At 48.3% G+C, this 25,562-nt stretch overlaps 9 protein-coding genes across 9 annotated transcripts; 3 read left to right on the top strand and 6 right to left on the bottom strand.

Moving 5' to 3' along the window:
- Positions 1-15: 15 nt before the first annotated feature.
- On the bottom strand, positions 16-1,983 carry BC939DRAFT_392835 (ras guanine nucleotide exchange factor domain-containing protein; the record flags this gene model as incomplete). The annotated part of the gene is made up of 3 exons (XM_051552053.1): positions 16-70; positions 333-796; positions 895-1,983. 3 exons carry the CDS (start codon positions 1,981-1,983, stop codon positions 16-18), a joined length of 1,608 nt encoding a protein of 535 aa, XP_051416245.1.
- A 659-nt stretch (positions 1,984-2,642) lies between these two features.
- BC939DRAFT_419835 (uncharacterized protein) lies at positions 2,643-5,426 on the bottom strand (the record flags this gene model as incomplete). Its single annotated transcript, XM_051553068.1, has 4 exons — positions 4,763-5,426; positions 3,885-4,044; positions 3,494-3,696; positions 2,643-3,282 (listed from the first exon to the last, which is right to left on the bottom strand). Coding segments are annotated over exons 1-4 (1,254 nt in total), but the record flags the coding sequence as incomplete, so codon positions are not given.
- Positions 5,427-6,054: 628 nt separating this feature from the next.
- On the bottom strand, positions 6,055-8,072 carry BC939DRAFT_525652 (uncharacterized protein; the record flags this gene model as incomplete). The annotated part of the gene is made up of 3 exons (XM_051561326.1): positions 6,055-6,953; positions 7,695-7,762; positions 8,020-8,072. The coding sequence occupies 3 exons, from the start codon at positions 8,070-8,072 to the stop codon at positions 6,055-6,057; spliced, it is 1,020 nt and encodes a 339-aa protein (XP_051416243.1).
- A 6,577-nt stretch (positions 8,073-14,649) lies between these two features.
- Positions 14,650-15,961, top strand: BC939DRAFT_439390 (tp53rk protein-like protein). The gene is made up of 5 exons (XM_051553959.1): positions 14,650-14,812; positions 14,930-15,043; positions 15,143-15,529; positions 15,681-15,753; positions 15,863-15,961. Exons 1-5 carry the CDS (start codon positions 14,771-14,773, stop codon positions 15,898-15,900), a joined length of 654 nt encoding a protein of 217 aa, XP_051416242.1. The 5' UTR covers positions 14,650-14,770; the 3' UTR covers positions 15,901-15,961.
- BC939DRAFT_439388 (ATP synthase subunit H-domain-containing protein) lies at positions 15,944-16,828 on the bottom strand. Its single transcript, XM_051553958.1, has 3 exons — positions 16,624-16,828; positions 16,456-16,503; positions 15,944-16,322 (listed from the first exon to the last, which is right to left on the bottom strand). Exons 1-3 carry the CDS (start codon positions 16,713-16,715, stop codon positions 16,229-16,231), a joined length of 234 nt encoding a protein of 77 aa, XP_051416241.1. The 5' UTR covers positions 16,716-16,828; the 3' UTR covers positions 15,944-16,228.
- Positions 16,829-17,803, top strand: BC939DRAFT_439387 (uncharacterized protein). The gene is made up of 2 exons (XM_051553957.1): positions 16,829-17,274; positions 17,424-17,803. Exons 1-2 carry the CDS (start codon positions 17,088-17,090, stop codon positions 17,732-17,734), a joined length of 498 nt encoding a protein of 165 aa, XP_051416240.1. The 5' UTR covers positions 16,829-17,087; the 3' UTR covers positions 17,735-17,803.
- A 2-nt stretch (positions 17,804-17,805) lies between these two features.
- On the bottom strand, positions 17,806-19,604 carry BC939DRAFT_439384 (kinase-like domain-containing protein). The gene is made up of 7 exons (XM_051553956.1): positions 19,509-19,604; positions 19,318-19,379; positions 19,168-19,234; positions 18,880-19,009; positions 18,467-18,764; positions 18,125-18,349; positions 17,806-17,998 (listed from the first exon to the last, which is right to left on the bottom strand). The coding sequence occupies exons 1-7, from the start codon at positions 19,553-19,555 to the stop codon at positions 17,913-17,915; spliced, it is 915 nt and encodes a 304-aa protein (XP_051416239.1). The 5' UTR covers positions 19,556-19,604; the 3' UTR covers positions 17,806-17,912.
- A 458-nt stretch (positions 19,605-20,062) lies between these two features.
- Positions 20,063-21,169, bottom strand: BC939DRAFT_383469 (phospholipid methyltransferase-domain-containing protein; the record flags this gene model as incomplete). Its single annotated transcript, XM_051551778.1, has 6 exons — positions 20,063-20,117; positions 20,229-20,303; positions 20,402-20,513; positions 20,637-20,782; positions 20,881-20,986; positions 21,085-21,169. Coding segments are annotated over 6 exons (579 nt in total), but the record flags the coding sequence as incomplete, so codon positions are not given.
- A 1,360-nt stretch (positions 21,170-22,529) lies between these two features.
- On the top strand, positions 22,530-25,510 carry BC939DRAFT_439378 (ABC1 family-domain-containing protein). Its single transcript, XM_051553955.1, has 7 exons — positions 22,530-23,223; positions 23,343-23,515; positions 23,622-23,813; positions 23,908-23,976; positions 24,065-24,194; positions 24,292-24,529; positions 24,636-25,510. Exons 1-7 carry the CDS (start codon positions 22,733-22,735, stop codon positions 25,437-25,439), a joined length of 2,097 nt encoding a protein of 698 aa, XP_051416237.1. The 5' UTR covers positions 22,530-22,732; the 3' UTR covers positions 25,440-25,510.
- Positions 25,511-25,562: the final 52 nt, after the last annotated feature.

The following is a 25,562-nucleotide window of genomic DNA, read 5'->3' as shown; positions in this document are numbered from 1 at the left end:
GGGGCCCGGTGTTGTTCACAGCATGCCGGATTCGGTCAAAAGTCGAGCAATCTCTTCATCCCTGCGCTCACTGCAAGTTGTGGATAAACATCGAATCAGATCAGACTGTGGATCTCTCTCCGCGCAGAATTCTCAACCCGGGAGGGGGAGGAGAAATAGGCAAAAGTGGAAAGAATAAAAAAGAAAAAGAAAAGAAAAGAACTCGACCGATCGAGCGGAAAGATAGAAAAAACGGGGGAACAAAATGCGCCCTACCTCCCAAGAAGCTACACAATGGTTGTGAACGACATTAATAAAAAAAAAAAAATTCAAGCTTGGCCAAGCAAACTTACCGAGGCTCTAATGCCAAACTCATTTCATGCAAGTCCACGACTGATTTTGTGCCATCCAAACCTCTGCGGATAAATGCCTGGATCTCGGGCACGGCCGTCAGACAATACGGCACCGACTGGTACTGCTGAATCTCCCGGATCACCTCCGCCGTCTTTACGCGCTTGTAAAAATTGATGAGATGGCTTGACTTTTTCAAAAAGTCACCGTTACCGTCCTGGATCATCACTAGGTCCGTCAGGTACATGCCCACAAACGGTACACAGGGTGGGTTGACTGAGTGCAACTCTTCCCTGTACTCTGCCCAGTTCTTGGCAACGCCCATCAGCTGCTGGAGATCCATAAACGAGGTCATTGTTCGTGTCGGAACCTGCTCCCACGTCCTCTTGAGGCGATGGATAGGTGAGAGTGATAGTGCCGCCATGGTCGTCGACAGCATACTGAAGTTGTTCAACGCGCGCAGTTTCTACCAAGCGCAATTAAAGAAAAATAAAGATCGGGTCGTCAGCTTTTTGAATAGTCTCCACCACTTCCTCCTCATTTGGTCATAAACTCTTCTTTTACCTCTGCGATCAAGACAAGATGCCGGATGACGAGGACACGTTTCTTCAGTTCCTTCTCGCTCAAAATCAGCTCGCTGATCCAGTTCGCGTACAAGTTGCTGGTCTCGATCATCTTCTTGATGTTCACAGCCCTGGCTGCCACATCCTGATCATCACTCGTCCATGCCTTCGCCAAGCACTCAACCGGCCGGATCCTGTTGAACACCGTGGCCTCCATAATTGTCAACTGGCGAGCAAATTCCAAGGGATCCAGCTCCAGGAACTTGATCTTTTTGAGGTTACGCGGGACGATTGGCTGAGGCGCCTGCGTCGTCAGGTTGAGCACCATCTTCCGGAACGCTCCCTCGGATTGCTCACGCTTCTCCACCAGCTTGATCAGCTGGACGGCTGCAAAGCTCATCGTATCCTTCATAGCCGTCGAGCCCGAAAAGTCCTTGATCATCCCCAGTGCATCTCTGTCGTCTGACTCGTCCTCCAGATAATATGTCTCCAGCCAGGATTTGATGATGTTGAACACACGCAGTCGGATCGGCGTCAGTTTCTTCTCTGTCCAGATCTCCATTTCCTCAGTGTCCAGACCCATAGGTGGCTGAATAGTGAATCGGTGGAACAGGCTGTTGAACAGCTCCTTGGTCGTCGTAAATGAGCGGTAGGTGAGCAAAAACGTCGCAATGAAATTCGAATCCAGTCCATCGTGCAAAGTCAATCGCTCGATCAAAGCCGGCAGCGTGCCTCCCTTCACTTGTCCCTCTGGATTCAACACCAAGTCGCCTTGTTGGTAGTCATAGTTCAGGAACCAGTACATGGTCGAGGCACGACCGGGGGCCTCATCGCCCAGCAGCTTCTTCAGCTTCTCGCCACGGAGATCGTACCGTCCAGGGTTACTGCTGTTAGCCACGCCCGTGAAAGTTGACTCCGAGGGTGATGTCGGGAAGGGAAATCCGCCGCGTCCACCATATTCATTTCCAGGAGTATATGGACCAGAGTTGTTGGAATGGGCCGAAAAAACAGATGGCTGCGAGTCCGATCGACCGCGATACGGCTGAGGAAGCGTTGTGTTCTGGGAGCTGGCTGTTGATCGCGGCCCCATATCGGGTTCGATATCTGAATCATTATCGTGGTTATACATGATCTCCTCGGTCGTGCGCTCCATTCCAGGTGCAACTGAGGCCTTGCGTCCATGGGAGTCGTAAATTACCCTGCCGGCAGCAGAATTGGCATCTGCCATCTCCTTCTCCTGAATCAGAGTCCGGGCTGCGTGGACAAGGCTCTGGGCTGCCTTGTCTGTGGTCAGAGTGGTGTTGAGGGCCAGGTCCAAGGTATGACCGACGGCGAGCAGATCCGTCGCAGACTGAATGGCCATGACCAAGGATGCTGTGCTGCCATGAAGTGCCTGTTTCGCTGCTCTAACATCTGCAAAGTACCTTTCTGGGACATTGGACTGGTCCTGCTGAACGCTAGTATAAAAATCCGTGATGAGCGTCAACAGCGAGCCCAAGTGGGAGATGGTCTGTCGAGCCTGCGTAACCAACTGAGCCGACTGGGCAGAGTTCATCACGGGAGCCGAGGCAGCGATCCCGTTGTGGCCGCTGTTGCGGAGCGCCGGCGCAGGGTTATCGATCAACTTTTCAATCTGCATAGCCAGCACGTTGATGGCCTTGGAAGCGCTCTTGGAGTAATAGTCCAGCTGGCTGAGAATACTCTGAGGGCTCATCTGCGCTCCGAAGACCTTGCGATCAGCCGTAGGACCATTATCGCCCCTCAGCGATGTATTCGAAAGAGCCCTATCTAGAGACCGAGCAGCAGCTTTGGCGCGAAGTGGGCTCTTGACATCGGTCACAAGGCGTGCATCGACTTGGTGGACAGAAATATCCGTAGCCATGGCAGTCGCAACGTAGCTCTGCGCTGCCGTCTTGACCTCCCTGGCATCAGCCTGCAGCTTTGCGATAGCATCTACAGCTGGCCAAACACCCGAGGCCATCTTGGCAGAGAGCACAAGCTTTGAGAGAGCAGCCATGATCTGTCGATGCTGCATCTTGAGCCCGCGGTGCTGCCGCATGATGGCGGCATCCTTATCGACAGTGCCAGAGGCATAGAGCATGACGCGGATGGCCTCGACAACGATGGAAGACTGGATGAGATAGTAAGGCTTGTAGCCCTTCTCGGCAGAGGCGAGCAGGTTGTCGACTGCAGCGGCGGTGTGGTCAGCGAGCGACTGCCAAGTGGGTTCTGGATCAAAAGGATTGGGCAGCTGTGGCAGAGGCGGCAGACCCTCAATAGACTCCTGGGGCATACCGGGAGCCAGCCCGGAAGGTTTGCGTACGGTAGCCAATGTCTGGGCGGGGTCTGTGGAGGACCCGGTGGTACTGCCAGCGTCTCCGCCAGTGGCCTAGAATGATACGGAGAAAATGTAAACCGAATTAAGGTAAGTTGGCTGTGATTGGCCACGAGGAACTTGTCGAAGACAATATAAAGTTTAATGAACGCGATGCACTACCCCATGGCGAGAGAGCGCTTTTGCGGTGAATGCATGAGCTGATAGAAATAAACCCCCACCCTAGAGAGGCGGTCATCCCGATGGTTCCGGAGATCTCTATTACCTTATTATTGGTAGAGGAGCGTGTGCTGGACGTACGAGACAGTTGCGAATCGCCCTCGTGTGTGCGGCCATCATGGCTCTCGCCATCGTGTTCTTGATGTTGCTCCTGTTCCTGGTCCTGATCCTGATCCTCGTCCTCAGCCTCTGAATTATACCAGCCGTTGCCATTCGATGTCGATTGTCGCACCGACCACCCGGCTTGGCCTAGGTCAGAGTTGCAAAGATGCAAAAATGTGTAAGGAACCACATCATGGACACACAATTATTTGTATACATTCAGTCAAGAAATCGAACTCAGCACAAGATTGCGTCTGGGGGCATTTCTTTTGAACACAGATCCGATAGAACCCCTGTTATATCCGCCAAAGGCATGGAAAATAAAAGGGCCTTACCTGCGACATCCTGACTGGCGGTATCGGTGGTTCCCATGCTTACGATGCTGGCCCGGTCCTCTGGCTCGGGTATGGTCCAACTGGACTCTTGTGTACGTTGGTTGTAGTAAAAGACCTGGCCATCGGGCGTTGTCTGTGGAAGCCAGAGATCATCTGCACTCTGTAAGAGAGTTCATTTTAAGGCGTCGCCATTAGTTAAATGAATAGAAAAATAAGTATCAGTTTGCCAATAACCTGATTTTGCTCCTCGAGATGCACTCTCGAGAAAACTAGACTAGCCACATAGGGTCGATTGTCCGCTGTTTGTTTGTTTGCCGGTCAAGGTGGCTCACCAGGAGCAACCATGACTCCGCTTTGCTGCACATGTTTGTGTCCAGGATGGGTGTTCCTTGCGTTTAATATAAGGCCTTGTTGCTGATGCAAAACACGAATAGGGATTCTCGTTCCTCCATTGTGCTCAATCTCTCTTTCCAGCCCAACAAATAATGCTCACAACCACAGGCAAGCAGAGATATAAAACGCGCGCATTGAACGTACGTACTCCGCTGAGCAGCATCACCGGAGCAACTCCCCCTTCCTCTCCCACTTTCTCGCACGAGAGTACATAGATGATTGAAATCGAGGTCTCGCCCCCCCCCCCCGTACCAGTATTCACTATAGACCATGCCTGTCTGATGGAGAATCACTAGTCTACTCTCGATGGCTGATATTGGTGATACGACAAAGAAAATAATGCATAGACGACAGGAAGAAGGACGCACTGCGTTTTCCCTCGTACTTCGGCGGTGTCACCAATAAATACAATAAAGTATAGTTTTCAGAAAAGATGGAAGAGAGTGAAAGGGATGAGGTGTGAGCGGAGGAGTTGTCTTACTTACATCAAGATCTTCTCTTTCTTGGTCTAAATCCTCGTCCTGGCTGTCAAGGTCGTCTTCGCCGAGGACCTGGACGTAGTTGGATGGGAACCAGCCCTGACGACCCTGGCAATGGCCCGCCCACCAGCCCGACTCGAGCTGGGCCAGAACCTGGATCACATCGTCCTTTTTGAAGCTCAGGTTGGTGGCATCCTCCGACTCATAGTCGTACATGGCCCTCACCAGGACCTGAATATCAATGGTCTCAGAGACCATCCTGAATTAGTGTTGGCTGCTGTCCTGCTGTAGAGCGCTCTTTCAGGTACGAGGAGTGGGTGAGGAAAGAAAGAGTCGTCAGAGAGCAGTAGAGTCTGGTGGAGAATCAGAACTGTGGAGGGGCAGGGTAGCGGCTCAGTTGCAGTGCGGAGGGAAGGGCGTAGGAGAAAGCACTGTGTTGGATAAAGAGGGAGTGTAAAAGGAATGGAGACGAATGAGTGGTAGGTGAGATGATGGCGGATGGAGAAGGGATTGACCCTGTTCACTGCAGGAGGATAAGCACACGCAGGTAAACAAACAAAAAAAGAAAAAAAAAAAGGTATGTGTGAGACAGAGCGCGAGGGTGGGATAAACAATACAAATAGCAACCAAAAATAAAAACAGCGGGGAGGAGGAGAGGAGGGGGGAGGAGGAGGGCGGAGGAGGGATGACGAGGAGGAGCTGATGGGCGGAGGAGGGATGATGGTGAAGAATGACAAGGGGAGACTAGCACACTCTATCCATATATTTATTTATCGCCTTCTCGAGATAGGGTTCAATTGAACGCCTAGAAAGTGAGGAGTGTGCACTGAGTGGTTGAAGCGGACGCAGATCCCCACTCCTCTCGGCTGGGTCGGAGTGTTGTCGTTTAAGGGAAGTTCCCCTTAACGGGTCCAATGGGTTGGGTCGTCAGCGGACCCTGGAGGCACCAGATCGGGACGAGAAACAGGGTGAGCGGAAGAATCCACAAAGCTAACTATGCAATTCACCACGTCTCTCTCATCTTATGCACCACTAATGAACATTCCTTCCTGAATCATATTGCCCAAAGCACTTAAAATGTCACTTGAACAGCTGCAGTCCACGACCTGGGGAAAGATGGGTTGACCCATTCAGCCACCAGCCGTTGTGGAAGTACTCGCCTGCATGCTCGTCAATTCTTCTGCAACCTCCATGAGGACTGTTTGCTGGCTAAAGAGTTGCGTTTTGCTGAATAAATGAGGACCATCTTCTATTGCGTGGGTAAATGGTAGCTTATGAAATAGTATACTGAGAGATGGTCAGGCAAGAGCCCAGCGTGCGAGCTCCACAAGTGGATATGGCAGGCCATCACTCTTGTCCCGACCTTGGATCGAGTAAAGTACAATATCCCAGGACTCATTGACACCTGGGGTATCAGCTTGTGACATTGGTATGCACTCTTGAACCATCCCTGTCGCCCGATCTGTCCACTCTACACGTTGATCCATCTCTTTGGCTGTGATCCTTTTCCGCTGGGTCTCCTGCTCGTCCCAGTAGCACAATGAGAGATGGTTGATCTTCTTAAGCCGCAGTTCGAGTTCTGGGAAGGCGTCTTTCCATGCCTGCATCATGTCCAGGAGTTCTGTGGGAGGCTCGATCGCGATGAGGAGGAGGTCTGGACGGGGGCGGAGCAATCCCCGTAGCTTTACGCGACTCGATGGTGCACTGGCGAGGCTGATCTGGTGGATATGCTGACCCAGATACTCGATTAGTCGGTCCTTTGTCGTGGTCGTGGTAGTGGTAGGACTGGGGTCGTCAAAGAATCTGACCATGGTGACATGCGCTGGGTACCGTGCGGCCTCGTTTTCGGACCAGGGCTGAGACTGACTGGCCAGGAAGAACGACTGCAGCTGTGTCCATAGGGTCGAGAAGCGCGCGGGCTCGAGGTATAGGATGAGCTCGGAGGTCATTGCAGAGGACGGAGGTGGGGCGGAATGAGCAAAGTGCAGGATGAGCTGGATCAGAGTGTTCAGATCACCAGCCAGTGGGGTGCGAGAAAGGGGTTCAGGCACAGCCTCCAGCGACTGCTCGCGTGGCTGGTAAGGTACATGTACAAGGTATTTGAGCGTAAAGCATGGGCAACTGGGTCTGAACAAGCAGACCGGGAACGGCATGCACATAGCCGATGACTCTTGCTGGTACCGAATGGCGGCCAGGACTACAGGGAGGAGTGTGTTCGTGAGCTAATCATTGTCCAGGAACTGGTGCCTGAAAAAAAGAGCCTGTCTGGCGTCGAGCCCCCTTCCCCCCTCTCTCCCGATACAGGAAAGGAGTTGATTGGTGGAAATCGTCTCTGGGGGGATTACGGTTCCATTTCCTAGGCTGACCTTTCTGCCTGCTTGTTTTAGCAGTGGCAAACATGAAAGGGTGTCGATGCCATACATGAACAACAGCACTTTTGGTGCATACATCGCAGACACCCTGCCTAGTCTCCTCAAGTCAGGGCAACGAACTAAAGCCCCGACAGCCATTTCCGCTGCTTCTGTTGCCAACTTTGCGAGGTCTAACTATATTGATCGAATATGGTACGCCTTGTCAGTGTAAAAACTTGGGGCAGTTCTCTCGCGCCCTCCTTGAATGTGTTTAGACAGATAAAAGATCGCTCGTTTGTTGCATTATCACGATTGCTATGAAAAATTTGCCACCGGAGTTGGCAATGCTTGAAGATACTATACTGTAAGTGCTCTCGTGGGCTATAGTCTATATGGTGTCAGGTAGGACGTGAACGTGCTCCATAGAGCATGTCTTGGTCACTTTCTGTATACATTCTGCATACTGATAGTCTTTTTGCTGCTTTAGGTCCCAGGACCCACTGCCAAGGTCTCGAGGATTTGAAGAAGCATACTACCTTGATTGTTATGCGGCGAATGCCGATCTGCCATTTATGGATCATTGTCACGCCGGAACTCCTTGAGATCGAGGGTTGTATCCGGATTGGTGGCCAAAAACGGGTTAGAGACGCCAGAGCTGTTGTTGTTTGTAACAAGACTTTATGGAGAGGATGATTCTATAGCTGCACGTCCGCTTCGCCTGGTGGGTGTTGTTGTGGGAGTGCGGGCAGAACGACGCGGGGAGCCATCTGGACTCGCCACACGAGCCGAGTGGAGGACTCGCCAAAAGTCGGTGCATCACGACTGGGGGAGTCCATGAAAAACAAGGTTGCGCTCTTGGTTGGAGACAGGTTGAGGAATGGAGTGACAGTCTTGGCGAGCGGAGAGACTTACGCATCAGGCCTTCGGGACACAGCAGGAGCTGACGCGCCTACGGATTCAGACATTGTGCGGTATATACCCAAGTCAGAGTATAGAGCCCGAAGGGCGACGGATTCGTGGATGAGGGTGATAGCGTTGAGTAAATGCAAGATGAGCATTGAAAGGCGTAGCATGGAATTTGTACAGGTCCCGACGTTACATGGAGATTGTGCGGGTGCACATTGATTTTTTTTTTGAATTGACGTTTTTATTATAAAACCTGAGAAAGTTAAAGTGGCTTCTTTTTCGGTGCACGAAAATTTCAGGAAAATCGTGGCTTGGTGAGTTTTTGAATTGGTTTTCTATTGTAAAAATATTTGGATCGCGTGGCGTGGTCCCTGGCCCGAAGGATAATAACTTTGAATATGTTGCTGCTTCTAGTGGGCCATTTTTGGTAAGCAGAACTGGCGATGCGGGATGAACCGAACGCGAATTTAAGGCGCCGGAATATACGCTCATCAGACAACACAAAAGGTGTTAGTTCATCTAGACAGCAGGACGGTGGCCATGAAAGTCGGTATCCGCTAAGGAGTGTGTAACAACTCACCTGGCAAATGAACTAGCCCTGAAAATGGATAACGCTCAAGCGCGTCGCCCATAATTCGCCGTCAGGGTAAAAGCGAAGTCCTGACGAGTAGGCAGGCGTGGAGGTTGTGAAGAAGCTGTAGATGTGAGTCTCAGTGAAATGGCCTCTGGTCTAGATCTTGGTGGTTGCAGCAAATATTCAAACGAGAACTTTGAAGACTGAAGTTGAGAAAGGCTCCGTGTAAATGGTAGTTGGACATGGGTTAGTCGATCCTGAGAGATAGGTAGGTTTCGTTTTAAAGTGCGCAATTCTTTGCGCCGCCTATCGAAAGGGAAGCAGGTTAATATTCCTGCACCAGGATGTGGATTTTATATGGCAACGTAAATGAACTCGGAGACGCCAGTGGAAGCCCTAGGAAGAGTTTTCTTTTCTTTTTAACAGACTATCACCGTGAAATCAGATTACCTGGAGATACGATTCAATGTTTGGTAGAGCAGGACACCTCTGTCCCGTCTGGTGCGCTCTCAACAGCTCTTGAGAATCTGAGGGAAAGAATAATTTTCACGCCTGGTCGTACTCATAACCGTAGCAAGTCGCCAAGGTGAACAGCCTCTAGTTGATAAAACAATGTAGATAATGGAAGTCGGCAAAATAGATCCGTAACTTCGGGAAAAGGATTGTCTCTAAGGAATAGGTGCACTGGGCCCTTGTGCTGGGGTTTTTGATCTCTTACGGAACTATCTGGGCAACCGGACGGATCTGTTCGAGGACGATTACGGACGTGTTTGGGCTGCTTCGGCGACCGGTGCACACTTAACATTCAACTTAGAACTGGGGAATCTGACTGTCTAATTAAAGCATAGCACTGTGATGGCCAGAAAGCGGTGTCGACGCAATGTGGTTTCTGCCCGGTGCTCTGAATGTCAAAGTGAAGAAATTCAACCAAGCACGGGTAAACGGAGCAGCTATGACTCTCTAAAGGTAGCCAAATGCATGAATGGATTAACGAGATTCCCACTGTCCCTATCTACTATCTAGCGAAACCACAGCCAAGAGAACGGGCTTGGTAAAATCAGCGGGGAAAGAAGACCCTGTTGAGCTCGACTCTATTTTGACATCGTGAAAAGACATATGGGGTGCAGAATAACTGGGAGCTTCGGTGACAGTGAGATATCACTACTCGTATCGTTTTTTACTTATTCAATGTGGTAGAAACGGATTCTTTTTCTAGCTTAAAGGCTGCTTTATGCAGCCGACCTAGGTCAAAGACATTATCAAATGGGGGGTTTGACTGAGGCGGCACATCTGTTAAAAGATAAAGCAGACGTCCTAAGGGGGACTCACCGAGAACAGATATCTCGAGTAGAACAAAAAGGTAAAAGTCCCTTTGATTCTCAGTGTGAATACAAACCATGAAAGTGTGGCCTATCGATCCTTTAGTTCAGGCTAGAGGTGCCAGAAAGTTTTCCATAGGGATAACTGGCTTGTAGCAGCCAAGCGTTCATAGCGACTTTCTTCCTTGCAAGATAATCCTAGTGCTAAGCATTTGTACTTGGGTTGCTTGAATATTCAGATAGGAGGTAAAAATCAGACCAACCTCGTAGGAACTGTGTAGCCAGGGGCATCTTGCATGTCAACTACACTTAGTATCTCCTTGTCCCTTCCATCAAGGATCAAGAAGTTGAACGTTCCGCTGTTGCAGGGACTCGGACCATTTTAAGTAATCGTTCTTCTGGGAGGGTCTACATTGCTACGATCTTGCTCCTCTCTGTCCATCTCTTCTGATTCCTTATCAAGAAGCAGACAGGATGCGCATATGCCCCCTATGAAATTTACCTCGGTGCCCCTTAGAGATCATTCCAGCCCCTCTGAGGGGATCATTACTGCCTGGAGACTCCAATTTCCGATCTTCCATTTAGCGCAGTATCATGGGATACCTTTATGCAGCGATGAAGACTACAGAGGAAGTGAAGGATGATCATTTCGCCTATAAAAGCTTCGCACCTTCAGACCGCAGACACTAAAACCCGACCACCCCTTCAAGACTCAACCGTTCCGCAACGCTCACAAGCACCATCTTGAGAATCATCGCCAGCCCAGTTGGAAGAAACGTTTGCAAGAGTCATCAAAGCTGCCGCTAGAGTTTTAACACGAACCTTCGCAAGGATCCATCCTCATATCTCCTAACTGGTGTCCAACCTTCTCTCACACAAAGGTACGATGTGGCCATTATGTGCGATTATCATTAACAAGAGAAATTCGCATCTCATTGACAAAGTTTTTTTTTCTCTTTCAGAAAAATCACACGCCATGCGATTTATCGGTTTTGCCCTTTGCCTTTCAATTTTCGCGATTCCAGCAGCGGCTTATTGGTGCAGTTGCCAGGACGGTTATTCTGTCAGCCAGCCATGTTGTCGAAGTGTTATGGAGCAGGACACATTTTTTACGTTCCCTAATGGCTACAAGTGCGATGTCGGGCCCGGCACGTATAACAGGGATAGGTATAGGGGATGTTGTGCAAATGTGGGTAATCTCGGATTCTGTTCTTGATTGCGAAGACGACGGAGGAAGTCTTAAGCCCATCGTCCGAACCCGCGATCCTACTCTACCCCAGGACTCTGTCTGTACATTGCTTAATTTGCCATTAAATAGGATTCTAGTGCAGAAACAATGAATTTCATCTTTCTTTACATCATGGTCGATGTCGTAGAACACGACATTTGGAGCGCCTGGGGCATCCAGAAATGATAGGGTCAAGAGTAGTTGGAGTAAAGAGACTCAGAAAGGAGGCCGAAAGGATCAAGCCTATATAGTCTATGTATGTCAAATGGTCTGTGGCAGCCAAGCGTTCATAGCAACGTTGCTTCTCGATCCTCCGATGTCGGCTCTTTCTCTCTTCCTTACAGGAGAATCCTAGTGAAAAAGCGTTAGTTGCTGGATTGTTAAACAATCTAAGCACCAGGGCCTCTCGGGGACGCTTCTACAAGTAAAAAACCTTTTGTTCTGAGGGATTCCATGTTCTATTTAAGGTATAGCGGTAATGTTCTCCAGGTGCGCGCATCTACACAGTACAGTAGTTTATTTTTTTGAGTTCAGAGACACTCCTGACTAGCTAGAAGGACGCGCAGTTATGGAAGGGTCAATAAGGTTTGCATTTATAGGAATTTCTTGTCTTGGTCAATAAATAACACAAAAAGACAGGGCCGAATGGTTCCTGGTCTTTTTCCTCACAATACTTTTGCACAACACTCGCCCTGCACGACACCCTAAGTCGATCCACCCTGCCATCGCTGGCCACCATAGCGTGTAGCTCAGCAAGAGTAGAGACGGGACCTGTGCGTCTGAACTGCTGCACCCCTAGTGCAAACAAGTGTTCCTGCGAGTCCGCCTGCGTAGCCTGGAGGTCCCTCGACCAGGTAACAATCATGATTTCATAACGAACAAGAGCGGAGGACCAAGAACGGTACTCCTCGATGTCGTCGTCTTGGCGCAGGAGTCAAGACAGAATCCCTTTGACCTTGCTGATCCCTAACCCGAGTGTGTCGTCGTATTTCTCATTTTTGTAAATAGTATTTACTGTCTTTATTATCCTCCTGCCAAAGGGTCTCTTTACAAGTGTTCTCTGAATCTGGAGCTTAATTTATTACACTAAGACAATTATCATGTAGAAACTTTATTGATCAGAAGAGACCTTTATTGAGCAACGTATACCGGATCGTCCAGCCAAAGTGTAAGTGAGGTAATGTATCATGCTTTGTTTCATGAAAAGTCCAAGTTGACAAATCCATACTGTCTTTCTAGCGCGATGAATCGCATCTTTTTCTTAGAGCCGAAAACAACAATAATCACTCATTTGGGCACTGTGGGTAATTTCTTTTTGCTCCTGTCTTCCATCCTTATCTCGAGGCACAAGATGTTCTGGATTTCTATGACATCAGCCTCGCGTTTCGGAAGAAGGACTCCACGTTGGTCCAGCAATATATTTTTTCTGAATGGGCGCAACAACGACCTACCTCCGACCCTTTATGGCATCTGGTGATCAACTATGCTCAAGTCGAGGCTTTCTAGAGGAGGTTAGGTCAGCAAAACGAAGACACATGCTTGCATGATTATTTCATGCCTGTTTTCAGTTGTCTCCAGCGGCCAGGACCCACCCGGCACCTGTAAATGCCATGTCCTCTGTATATAGTTAATAAAGATGAAAGTGAGTTGAAGGTCTTTCCCTTGCCGCATTGTATCCCGTCACACTTGTTCCTGCCTTTTTGATTGCAAGCGCTCTGATCTATCCGTGCAAGGTAGGGGCCCTGAGAATCGGTGGGAAATGGGATGCCTTCTTTAATGGAGCAAGTATGCAGCGTTTATCTAGCTAATTACTATACGCATACGTGGACTTCATGGTTGATAGACAATGCCTGGAGGCGTTGAGCATTCTCGTTGCTCAAGGAAATGGTAGCAAGCAATACTTAATGGGTGTGCTAAGTGACGATATCTCCACTCATTTGACGCAAAGAGATCGTTCCAGTCCTTGCAAACCTTTCACAAATTGAGTTCACAAAAAGAGGAATGTCGAAGGATGTAGTACAAGGAATATGGGAGGAGAGCGCGAGAAAGTGCGAAAGGAATGCGAGAGAGAGTAAGAGAGTGTGTGCGATAGTGCAGGAGAGTGCAGGAGGTGTGAGGGAGTGCAAGAGAAAAGGTCGAGAAAGTGGGGAAAAGCTAAACATAGTCTCCATCCACATATAATATCCATAGTCTGGAGTAGTTTCCCCTGTCCGTAGCCCCTGACTAGGAATTATAGCCATAGTCCGCGACTCTGAGCAGTATCCGTACTCCCAGAGTGCATATACTACCCACAATCAACGAGTACATATGATATCCATAATTTTGCGTAATACCGTCCTATTCGTACTCTCTAGTCAAGTATTATTCATAATATCCGGTCGAGTGCTATTCGTACTCTGCGGTTAACTGGTCATCCATTGTAAGAGCTGCATATTTTCACGGCGAGCGCAGCACATTTTTTTTTTTTTTGTGTTAGGCAAAACGCGTCTACGTGACCGATTTATTCAAACTGTCCTTCCGGGCTTGTAAATGACCAGAACGAGCATGCTTGGTCTCTCTTTCCAGCACTTCATACATGTGAGCGATAACACAGGAGAAAAAAAAGTGACAGATTGGTAAGGCAGAGAACGAGAGAATGACGCTTGCTATGACAGCAGAATATAACGCGCCTGCGCGTGATTGACACAGGATCATGTCTTTTAAACCTCACTATGCAGTTCCACCATAATTTATAGAAGAATAGCCAGGGTCGGAGGTAAGATCAACGGCAAGGTAGATGGCAATTATTTGCGGAGGTAGACCTGGAAGTGGAGTTGAAGATGGAGTTGAAGGCAGAACTGGAGGTGGCAATGAAAGCGACTGTGGTTTGAGTGGTGGAAAGCGGGAAGAATGGCAATAGAGAGATAGAGAGATAGAGGGAGTGGGAACATTGGCTATGGACTGTGGAGAATGGCGAGGATGAGGAGGAGCAACACGCCTCGAGACCAGCGAATGCGAGGTAGCGACATTTATGGTTGACGCATGGACCAGAACACGGCCCATAAAACGCGGACATATTCGCTGCTACGCTGTGTCCGCCCCATCGCTCAATGCCAGGTCTGCTGTATAAAGAGTACCCGGGTTTATTTTAAATACAACTTCTTGCGGGCAACACACGAGTCGCTCGTTTCGATAGGGAATAGAGAGAGAGATTTGAAGAGAGTAATAGTTGAAGGGTGACTACGGGATGATAATATGACAATCAGTCGAACAACCTCAGTAGCAGGCACTTCTGTTGCCACCAATATTTATATCACGCTGTTAACAAGCATCAGGGATCGTTGAGTGAAAGATCGACTAGGGTACGAGGAATGGATTAGTTCCATCCACAGAACTGAGCATACCAAGCAACATTGCATCATTTGTTTGATTGTGCACGACTATGTTTATTTGGCTTCAGGATACCTGTTTACTATAGTACCTGGGGCCTGAAACCCTCCAAAGTAGCCCGCATTGAACCCATGCGACTGATATTTGCCACCAATTCTTTTTTGGCGAGGCGGACGTATCACGTGCGTTCTAGAGCCTTTTGGGTTCAGCCTACAAACTCGCTGGTTGCTGCCCATTCCTCCCTCCATTCAACAGCGCCCAACTGCCATGATCGACAACGCCGAACTGATCAAGCAAGGAGCTGAAGCAGTACGTTTTCTCCTATCGACCAGGAAAGCAGGAAAAAACGCACAGGAGAACCCCTAATTGATACGACTCGATCTCGGTTTTCGATGCTATTTTTTTCTGTATTGTACTGGAGAATAGAAGGTCTATTTGACTCCGTACCTCCAGCGCAAGGCTATTATTAAGGAGAGATTCCCCAAAACATACCGGCACCCAACTCTAGACAAGAAACTGACTTCTCGTAGAGTCATCCAGGTCCGTCCTCCAGTACTAAATATCTAACTCGCCATCCAAATTCAGCTCAAGAAAACTAAACTGACAGTGAAAACTGATCTTAACATCAACAACACACAGGAAGCGCGATGCCTAAACCGTTGTCAAAAGGCTCAGATCGATACCCCGACTGTCTACTTGGTCGACGTTGACCGCTCACTGATCTACATGGAACATATCGAAGGCTGCTCCGTCCGCGAGTTCCTCGTCACAGCCGAAGGACAGGTTCCCGAACGACAAACAGCTCTGGCAGGAGAGATCGGTCGAGCCCTGGGGCTGATGCACAACATCGATGTTGTCCACGGAGACTTGACAACCTCGAACCTCTTGATGCGAGAGGAGTCCGGATCCGTAGTTTTGATCGATTTTGGATTGAGCTATGTCAGTCAGTTGATTGAGGATAAGGCTGTAGACCTCTATGTACTCGAGCGTGCCTTTATAAGTACCCATCCTAATACAGAAGTCATGGTAAGAGGTGCTTGGTGGGAAGGAAGGAGCGTGATAATTGACAGCTTTTTTTTTTTCCTTGTCGCGCTTCTGGCAGAGGTCGTGGTGTTGACATGGAGAATTGATATTCAATCGCCCTTTCTTTTTTTTTTTTTTTTTTTTTTTTTTGTAGTTCGCCCAGATCATCGAGGCCTACGGTAAGAGCTGTAAGGCATCCAAGCAAATCCTCAAGAAACTAGAAGATGGTAAATGCACCCCTCTCGATTTTGCTGTCAAATGTTGCGCAGTATTTCCTGGCATGAACTATATCAACTCTAATAACCCATCCCTTGTTCATCATTCAACTTGCGATAGTACGTCTGAGAGGCCGCAAGCGTAGCATGCTTGGTTAATTCCAGAAAGCAAAGAAAAGAAAAGAAAATAATAAAGTGCAATTCAGGCGATACATCGGCGTGTATTTTATTGTACAATCGAGTCGTGGAAGAGGAGAATGTTGAGTATGAGGTCACCATGGAAGCCGGGAGGGGTCAATATATCGAGGGTAATTGGTCAAAGCCGAATGCAACAGGAGCCATCGCTCAGGGTGAAGACTTCCAGAATAATAGCTAGGCGCTCTTGTCTTCCTGAAAAATCCTGCCTCACTTTATCTTTCTCCGTTCATCGTCCTGATCCAAAAGTCCCGAGTTGACCGAAGCATTTTCCCTTTATGCTTCCGTTCCTTTAAAGAGAGTGATCCACTGGGTTGTGGGGTCTGATCTTGCTGTGCCTTGGTTGCAACAGCGGGTGCAGCTGTGCCAGATACGTGATAGCCCACCTAGAAAGAGTAAAAGTAGTCAGTTGTGAGTACCACTTGCCATCGCGCGTGTGATTAAGATCACAAGAGATAGCCCCCTAGAAACCCCAACGCTGCGTATGTCCAGCAAGCGCGAGATGAGTGAGGTCCTTACATGAGGTAGCAGGAAACCAACGTCATGATCAACGCGGTGCGAATGACACTATATGGTTATAAGAGTAAACGTATTCGTTAGTAAAGCCGCAACTCGCGAGGTCAGAGAAGGAAGCCGGGTCCTTCAACACTGGCATCAGAGTTTTGTTGACAGGCAGGGGATGGTTACGTTTGGTTGGGTCCACGAGGGGCAAAGAGGTACGAGGCGGCGGACAAGGCGATGACCACGGCGAGAACAAAAAAGATTAGGAGGCCACCCATTGTTTGTTGTTGTTATGGGGGAATGGGGGTGGAGTTGGCTGTCAAGAGAAGGATGAAGGGACGAGGTGTCAGTCAGGCAGGCACATTGCACACTCTCCTTTTTTCAGTTCAGGGCTTGCCGTGACTTGAACGCTGCCCCAAGGAGGGTCAGAGCCAAAGAAAGCATCGTCACAGAAGGGTCAATTAGTGCACAGAGTAAAGCGATCTTGTTTTTTTTTTTTTAACCTATTCAAAGGATCAACTCAACAACAAGCAAAGGAAGAATCAGCTTGACACCAAAACGATCGCTCAAGACCAAAAGGACTCACAGGAACACAGAAACATACACCTCTACTACTCGACATTTATACCATCACATATCATTATCACATCATGTCAAGGAGGAAACAAGCACCTAGCGACATTCTGACTGAGGTCCCAGAGCTCGAGGAGGGCCAGCGTTTCGCAAGAGTGCTCGGTAGTAGAGGCAAGAACGTCCACGAGGTCCAATTCCTAGAGGGTCAGGAGCTCCTCGTCAACCTGCCTCCCAAGTTCAGGAGTCTTGTCTGGGTGAAGCGAGGTCAGTCAGTCAATAAGTTTCTTTAACATCTCTCTGCTAGGGAATACGGAGTCTACTTTGGACAATCCTTGAGAGAACCATGACTAGCAATATTTCAACAGCGAACTAAATCCATACGCCTCTTTTCGCGTTCGTTACCATACCAACAGGAAGCTACGTCATTATCCAACCAGCAGAAGAAGAGGACAAGACCAAAGTCGAAGGAGACATTGTAGCAGTCCTTTTCCCTGACCACATCAAGCAGTACAGGCAACAGGGGATCTGGCCATTTGAGGATCAACTCACAAACAGTACAAACAATGGTTTGGGCGACTCTGATGATGAAGACGGAAGTGACGACAGCGACGACGATCTGTTTGTGAACAACAACCGAGTTATCATTGAGGAGACGGACAGCGAAAGTGAAAGTGAGGAAGAAAGCGAAGAAGACGACGACGGCGAGGAGGGACAGAAAAAATAGACATTGGCTCAAAGTTGACACAAATCATTTATAGACACATCCAGCATTATAATATAATACATCTTCCTCTTCAGGCATTTGTTTTGCATTGATTTTTTTGACTTTTTTTGGCTGAAGTCTACAATGATTAAATATGTAAATAGCGCGACGATGTACGAGGTCTATTGGTTATGCGTGATCAACAGCGCCTCATCGTCACCCTGGGCTGATGTGAAAAGGCCGGTACCGTACTTCTGATATCGTCAAAGAACGGGTGTAGTAGAGCTATCGGTAGTGAAGAAGACGAAATCCGATGTGAACATGTATTTTGAGATAGTGATGGTACCTGAGACATCATACAAATTATTATTTTTTTATATGTGCTTCGCCCAACTGAGCTCACAAACTTACCTCGCTTGGCAGAGATTCTTTTTGCTGGATCGTATTCAAGCATCTGAGAAAGCAGATTAATTCCATCCTTGCTCAACTGTGGTACTATTTGCCTGAGTGGTTTGGGCTTCCAATCCGGGAAAGTCGATTTCCAGTCCTTTAGACCCTCAACGCCTGGCCAAATTGATTCCGACGGTGTTCCTCGCAAGTTGAAAATCTTGAATAGTTCATCAATCTCGGAGTCGCCTAGTAGTTTGCGCATTGAGAATAAAAGCAACGGGGGGCACGGCGCGCATTAGCTAGCAAGCGAGCAGACCAGTTCAAACAACGTAATGCGTTTTGTTCAATAAGCTGGCGACTTGCCTGGAAAAAGCGGTTTCTTGGTGATGGTTTCTACAAAGATGCATCCGACACTCCACATATCAACAGCAGTCGAGTAATGTCGTGAGCCCATCAGAATCTCAGGCGCGCGGTACCACAGCGTCACAACCTCGTGCGTATATGTCCTTAGGGGAATGCCAAACGCACGCGCCAGTCCGAAATCCGCAAGCTTGAGTGTCCTATGTTCGTCGATTAGCAGATTCTGAGGCTTGAGATCGCGATGGAGGATACGGCGTGAATGGCAAAATTCCACTCCACGAAGCAGTTGATAGAGAAAGTCCTGTCGTGACACGAAAAGGCGAGGAAATGCATTAATCAGAGCAGTCGAGTGATAGCAACCATTAGTTCCTGAAAATAGTTCATGACTGATGGTCTATATCCGATTGAAGGAATACCTTGACCTGGTCCATTGGCAATCCTGCTCCTGTTGTCGTAGGCAGAATATCCATGTATTTTTTCAAGTCCAGATCCAGGAACTCGAAAACTAGGTACAGCTTGGTCTCGTCGTGAATGATATCGAGCAACCTATTTTGGCAGATATTTCATTTGTACAAAGAAGTCTTAGAAAGGTGTCTATTGTTGTTGTTTCTATTTCGAGGAAATGTGGTCAAAACAAAGAGTCGCATTGTTCATGCGCATGTACCCGCAGAACGAGGAAATACGATCCAGGCTTGATGACTTACTGCACAACATTAACATGCTTGAGTTCCTTCAGCAGTGAAATCTCCCTGATGGCAGTGCTGGGTACGCCTATACATCAGACCATAGCGCCAGTTAGTTTAAAATTAACGACCTCAGCATCGATGTGAACCGTGAGGGAGGGACCTTAGTACCTTCGTCCTCGTTCTCCAGGCGGATCTTTTTCAGAGCAACGATCCTTCCTGAAACTTTGTGGCTACAGAAAACAGTAGCAACAAAAGATTCTGGGTTGTTAAGGTGGGGTGTGCATAGTGGTGCTCGTGTCGTCGCACACATTCCGCGATTCCATTGGGCGCCATTCCATTCTCATTGAATACGAACTCACGTTGCTTTGTAGACGACTCCGTATGTTCCTTCTCCAATTTTCTCCATCTTTTGGTAGCCTTCTAGAACCAGCTCCTTGTCCTTGTCCTTGTCCTTGTCCTTCTCCTCCTCCTCTTCCTTCTTCACTTTCACATTCCCTTTGTCATCCTCCTCCTTCTTCACTTTCACATTCTCTTTGTCATCCTCCTCCTTCTTCACAAGGAGCACATTCTCTATTGGTTCCTGCTTCACGGCCACGCTCTCCATAATAACCGCCTCTACTTTCTCGACTTTGACGACAACAGTTTTATCGGTGGGCATAGTGGTGTTAGTTTTGAATACGCGGTTATAACAGGAGTAAAATATGTAGAGGAGTTGCGGTTCGGGAAATGTGAATGGGCAGTGGTCCTGTCAACGCGCGCTCTTGTGTTATCATTTGAAAAGGCAGTCTCCATTTTTATTTCTATACTAGATAATTCCTTTAGATCGCTCTTTCGCAGTTCCTAGGTCGATTTACAGATCCTTCTTCGTCGACGACTTGCTGTTCTTCTTGCTGCTCTTGGCAGGGGCAGCAGTCTTGGCAGCTGCACGCTCCTCCTCGCGCTTGCTGTAGATTTTGGTCGTGAAAGGACTATTTGATGTGCAATTGAAAGGAAGCAGCATAAATCGCCTGTCAATACTCTATTGAGATGAACAAACGCATCCTTATTGACCTCCGTGTGCATTTGATCAGTAAATTTACCCTTCAAATTTCAAGGCGATGCGGTAGACAAAGTGGACAATGCATGACAAGTAAATTCCGGCAGGGCTCAAGGACCTAAGCATTGACAACAACAGTCGTGTTAGTTAGCTATTCATATCACACGTTCATGTCCGTCGATGGTCAAACAGGCAATTGCTGATTATTCTACGAACCAAATGGATGTCCCGAGGAAGATCATCACGGTGCCGTTGTACATAGGGTTCTCGTTGACGTTGAAAGGGAACGAGGTAACGCGCTCGTCCATCAAGATGCCAAAGTAATCGCCTAATAGAATATCAAGCAAAGAGCACAGATCATGGTATTAGCATCATGTTATGGCTCCGCAGACCATTCAATTGCTCTCACAGTCCTGGTTCCTAACAATTGTCCTGAAAACGGTGTTCATACCCAAATAAGTGCCGGTGACTCCGAGGACCCACATGGAAGAGAGGACAAAGATGTTGCCGACAGCGAACAGAAGCACGCCCAAGGCCTGGATAGGGAGCTGATCCATGCACTTTGCCTGAGGCTGGTGATCAATTGCATTCTTAAAGCTGTTAAGAAAGGACAGATCAGATATGGTCTCAGGTTAATTAGTCTGTCGGAACAATAAAGTCTTTGTATACACGTACTTCATAGTGTACGCGCTTACATTGCATCGCGGATCAAACCGAGGGTGAAGATGGTGGCGGCCAAGGCGTAGCATCCGTAGAGTCCATTGCCGTTAAATATGCGCGTGATGAACTTTGAGCGATACTCTGTAGATGATAGATAGAATCTTGATGTTAACGACGACTTTTCTTTGCTTCTTTCGAGACGCTGCAAGCCGTTGAAGGGGGATCAGAAAGAAGCGAACCTTTTCTGGCGACGATGTTCCAAAAGGTGGGGTTGAAGATGATTGATGCGACTGAGAACCACATGCGCTTGTCGTTCCAGTCGACGCTGAGTCGCGAGTCGTTGTAGCACTGCAGAATGTCCATGGCGAAAAAAAACAGGTTCTAGGAATCAGAAGCGAGGATCAGGAAGGGGGATGAAGGGAAGGAAGAGGAGAGAAGCAGAGGAGAGTGCGATCGTTATATTTATTCCAACGGAAGGAAGCACGTTCACAGACACAGGCCCTCCCTCCCTCCCCCAAAAAAGTTGATTCAATTGAACTGAATACACGCAAACCCCCAGGATCTGAGAAGAAGCACCGTTCCCGCGTGCACAATTAGACAGGCACACAATCACTCCATGTGCTGTCACGTGCGGGAACATGGATCGCACTTGGGGAGGTGGGGAGACAGCACAGATCCTGGGGATGCACTGGAAGAACACTGGAGACCAACTAGCCAATCATTTCTCGGAGCCTTGTTGACGTGTCAATAATGGGTCTCGATCCCGCCCAATATGTCTGTGCGAAAAGGATTCCGAGGGTGCGAATTGGTTTGCCACCAATCTCCAACTGGACTCAGTTCCCATAACCGCCTAGGTGCCTGCGTAAGTGCCTGCTTACCTGCGGGAGGAGATGTGAAGAAGACTCCCCAGTCTTTCAACGGCTAGACCCTGAAGAGTGCATTCGATACACGAAACAGGTATGCGCAAGGAACTGCTGCTCCTGTGGAATGTGTTTCGTGTACCTCGTTTTTGTGCTAGCCCTTCGAGGGAATACGATCGAGTGGGTGATTGTCTGATTGTTACACAAACCTGTCGTTATTTATAAACTTTCTGAAGACCCATTTTATATAGTCGTCGAAGCCAGCACCCAAGGCTTCGTCCCAACCTATGACCAACTCGCTCGCAATTTGTTGGTCGATTCTCTCTTTGCGTCGCTCCTTCTTCTGACGTCGGTCGCGATCTAAAACGAAAGTATAAACGAGTGCCTTGACTTTTCTTATGGTTCATGACATACAGAGGTTGGCCATACCTTGGTAACGTTTGAATGTCATTTGAAATTGATGACCAGTAATGGTGATTCTAAGAACGCGCTCTATGAAGAAACAATCAAGGCTGGTATAAGTAAATCAGTGCCTGCAAAGTCGATGTCGTGCTCTGTTTTGCGGAAAGTCGTGTCTGGGCTGAGTTCTTGGGATGATGAAATTTTGGATGAGGATAAAAAATGGTTTTTGAGAAAAACGCTCGCGGCTAGTGTAAGCAAACTGGGGCTTGAGAAGACAACGGCATGCTCCGATGCGCAAAAAGCTGATTCGGCAGCGAGATTCAGGGGCGATGAAGAAAAAATAACAAAACTTGTATAGCCGGATGATAGCATTCGTATTGGGGAGCGTTTTTTTACCACGAACAATCTAACTATCGCTGGCAGGTCTCTATAGATTGGCCCCCCAACCCAACCCAAAAATCTAATAAAAGAGCCTCTTTCTTTGTTCATACCTTTTTCATTAAGGACTTGACCCTGCACACCTTTTTCTGTTTCAGTCGTCCTCTACTTCTCCTCTCTTTCCCTCGCCCGCAACTTGACGCTCAACCACACAAGAACCCTTCGCCCACATCAGCTCTGACCGTGCATGTCGGTCCTCCATGGGAGAAATGTCGTCTTGCATCTTGCAAGACAGGCATGCATGCATTCAAACCAACCACTCCAGAACATCCACCAACTTCAGCTCGGCTTTTTGGCTAGGGCACGGACATTGGGCTACAATCAGTTGCACACATCCCCTATCTCCCATAAAGTGCTACCTTCAACTGCCTCAACACAGCCAATTCGATCAACTGCGCTCAGCGAATTCAGAGCAGGAGGAACGACTTTTTTCAATCGGACCGGGACGCGGACTCAAATCCGATCCAAGAGTGCGACAGCGAACGACATTCCTCGGGCACAAGGCCTATTTAACACTCCAGGATCACTCAGACAGCGAATCAGACAAGGATTCTGGGTCGGACTCGGTGTTGGCACTGTGATCTCGGCTGTGGGCATTGCCTGGAGCCCTTCTTACCACGAACAGGCGACCCTTTACAGCGCAGCGCTCTTTCGATCGCTGGCGACCTTTGTCACAGGGTACAGAACTATAACGATTCGTCCCTGAAAAGGAAACTCAGATTGAGGTTCAGTCGCTCACGATTGGTGTGAGATGTTTAGTTGTACTGACAGTTGCACTTTATCATTGCGTGTCGTAGATGCTTATGTATGGCGGATTACAAGATTCTGCATTTGCGATATGCCTCAGTCGGCTACACTTCTGATACCTACAAGGCAGAACGCAAGGTCGTACATCAGCGCTGTGCTGACAGGTTGCTGCGTTTGTGTCGTCTCAACACCGGAATCTACTGCAAGGCTGGACAGCATGTTGGTATGTTGTGAACCACTTGCGATCTGTGTGAGCCTCAGTTTCAGGGCATCGCATGTTCAGGGAGACATGTTACTGATCTCTTTTTTCTATGCTCCGTTTTACTTAGCCTCTTTGACCTATATTGTCCCGCCGGAATATACTAATACGTTGTCAGTATTGCAGGATCGGGCACCATTCAAAGGCATGAAGGAAGTTGAGCAGGTCTTTTTAGAGGAATTTGGCCAACGTCCGCTTGATTTGTTTCGGGAGTTTGATCCAGTACCTCTGGCAGCTGCCAGTTTAGCCCAGGTCCACCGAGGTTTGTTCTCTGAATGGATCACGATGTCTCTCTGCTCGATGGTCTAATTTGATGAGACTGAACCATCCATCTTTACAACTCTACTTTTATTTAGCGGTAACAATGGACGGGAGGTTGGCGGCGGTCAAAGTGCAGTACATCAACGTGTCTCGCCTTTTCACAAGTACGTAGTAACCATGCGACAATGTAACGTTCTTTGACATCTCCTAGATAATGTTATACTAAGCGTCTCTCTTCCTATGAATGAATAGCCGATATGTGGACTATGCAGACGCTTTCAAATATGGTGGGGTTTTTGTTCCCCGAGTTTGAACTTGGCTGGATCGTCGAAGAGTTCCGAGATAATCTCACGTCTGAATTTGACTTTACGAACGAGGCGAGGTATAAACAAACATGCGCCTGGGTTTTTGAGTCTACTTTATGATGTGCGGGGAGGCAAGGATTACTGACCAAATGATTGTAACGTTTTCGTGCACAGGAACGGCGAAGCAACAAAGGAGCGGTTCAAAAAGCGATCTGATTTTTACGTGCCTGAAATCTTCTGGGACCTTTCATCCAAAAAGATCTTGACCATGGAGTTCATAAAGGGCATCAAGGTCAATGATGTCGAAGGACTTCAGAAAATGGATATTTCTCCAAAATGGGTTCGGACGACCTTGCTCGAAGTATTTGCGGAGATGATTTTTCAGCATGGTGTCCTGCACTGCGATCCTCATGTGAGTCAATCCTCCAGTCCATGTCAACATATCGTGTTGTTACATTTTTTACTCGTGGATCACTAATTATTTTATTATTATTTTGTGCCATCTGTGTCAATATTAGGCTGGTAATATCTTGATCTCAAAGGACGAGAACACAGGAAAATGTCGCTTTGTTCTACTGGATCATGGGCTCTATCGCACTATGGACGACAATTTTCGGTACAATTATTGTCTGCTTTGGCGGGCCTTGATCCTCAATGATCACAAGTTACTTCATAGCGCTTCGACGACCATTGGCATCCCCGAGCAATACATTGGCTTCATCCCCCTCATCTTTATCCAGCGACCTGCGAACTCGGGACAGAAGATTGGTGAGGGCATGACGGCGGAACAAAAGAAGGAACTCAGGTCGTCGATGAAGAATGTGACCATGGCGGAGGTATTTGAGTTCCTCGAGGTCTTGCCCCGTGACATGCTGTTGATCTTCAGGACCATCAATCTCACGCGCGGTATCCATCAGCAATTGGGCGGAGAAAACGTTGAGCGGTTCCACATCAATGCCATGTATGCGACTAAGGGCGTCTGGTCCGAGACTCGGGAGGAGGAGCAACAGCGACGGTCGAAGCGCGAACAGCGGAGATTAAGCCGACTGAATGGCCGATGGGGCTGGCTGGCATCGTGGTGGTATGGAATTGAGGACGAGAAGGACGATAACAGCTCAGAGGCGACTCGGGCGCATGGCAGGCAGCTCGGACTGGGACCGAAGAATCGTTGGTACCTGTTTGGAGACACACCGACGCTGTATCGTAGTCTCGGATATCTGTGGGACAGCTTTGGGATGCGGTGGAGACTTTGGGCAGTCGAGGGGCTCCTGCGGTTGTGGCTCTGGTGGGTCGGCACGGATGTTGCCAAGGCTATCAACTAGACGCATATTGGATATAGAGAAATGCCCTATAGACGAGTTTATTACACCCATAAATTATTCGTTTTGCTATGCTTGTCATGTATGCTGCCTCGATTTGATTTTTATTCGAGCTATTTACTTCTT

Source organism: Gamsiella multidivaricata, assembly GCF_025024155.1.
Source record: "Gamsiella multidivaricata strain RSA 2152 chromosome Unknown BC939scaffold_7, whole genome shotgun sequence".
NCBI classification, from domain to species: domain Eukaryota; kingdom Fungi; phylum Mortierellomycota; class Mortierellomycetes; order Mortierellales; family Mortierellaceae; genus Gamsiella; species Gamsiella multidivaricata.
The sequence above is the reverse complement of the archived record's forward strand: the minus strand, read 5'-3'. Positions and strand labels throughout refer to the sequence as shown.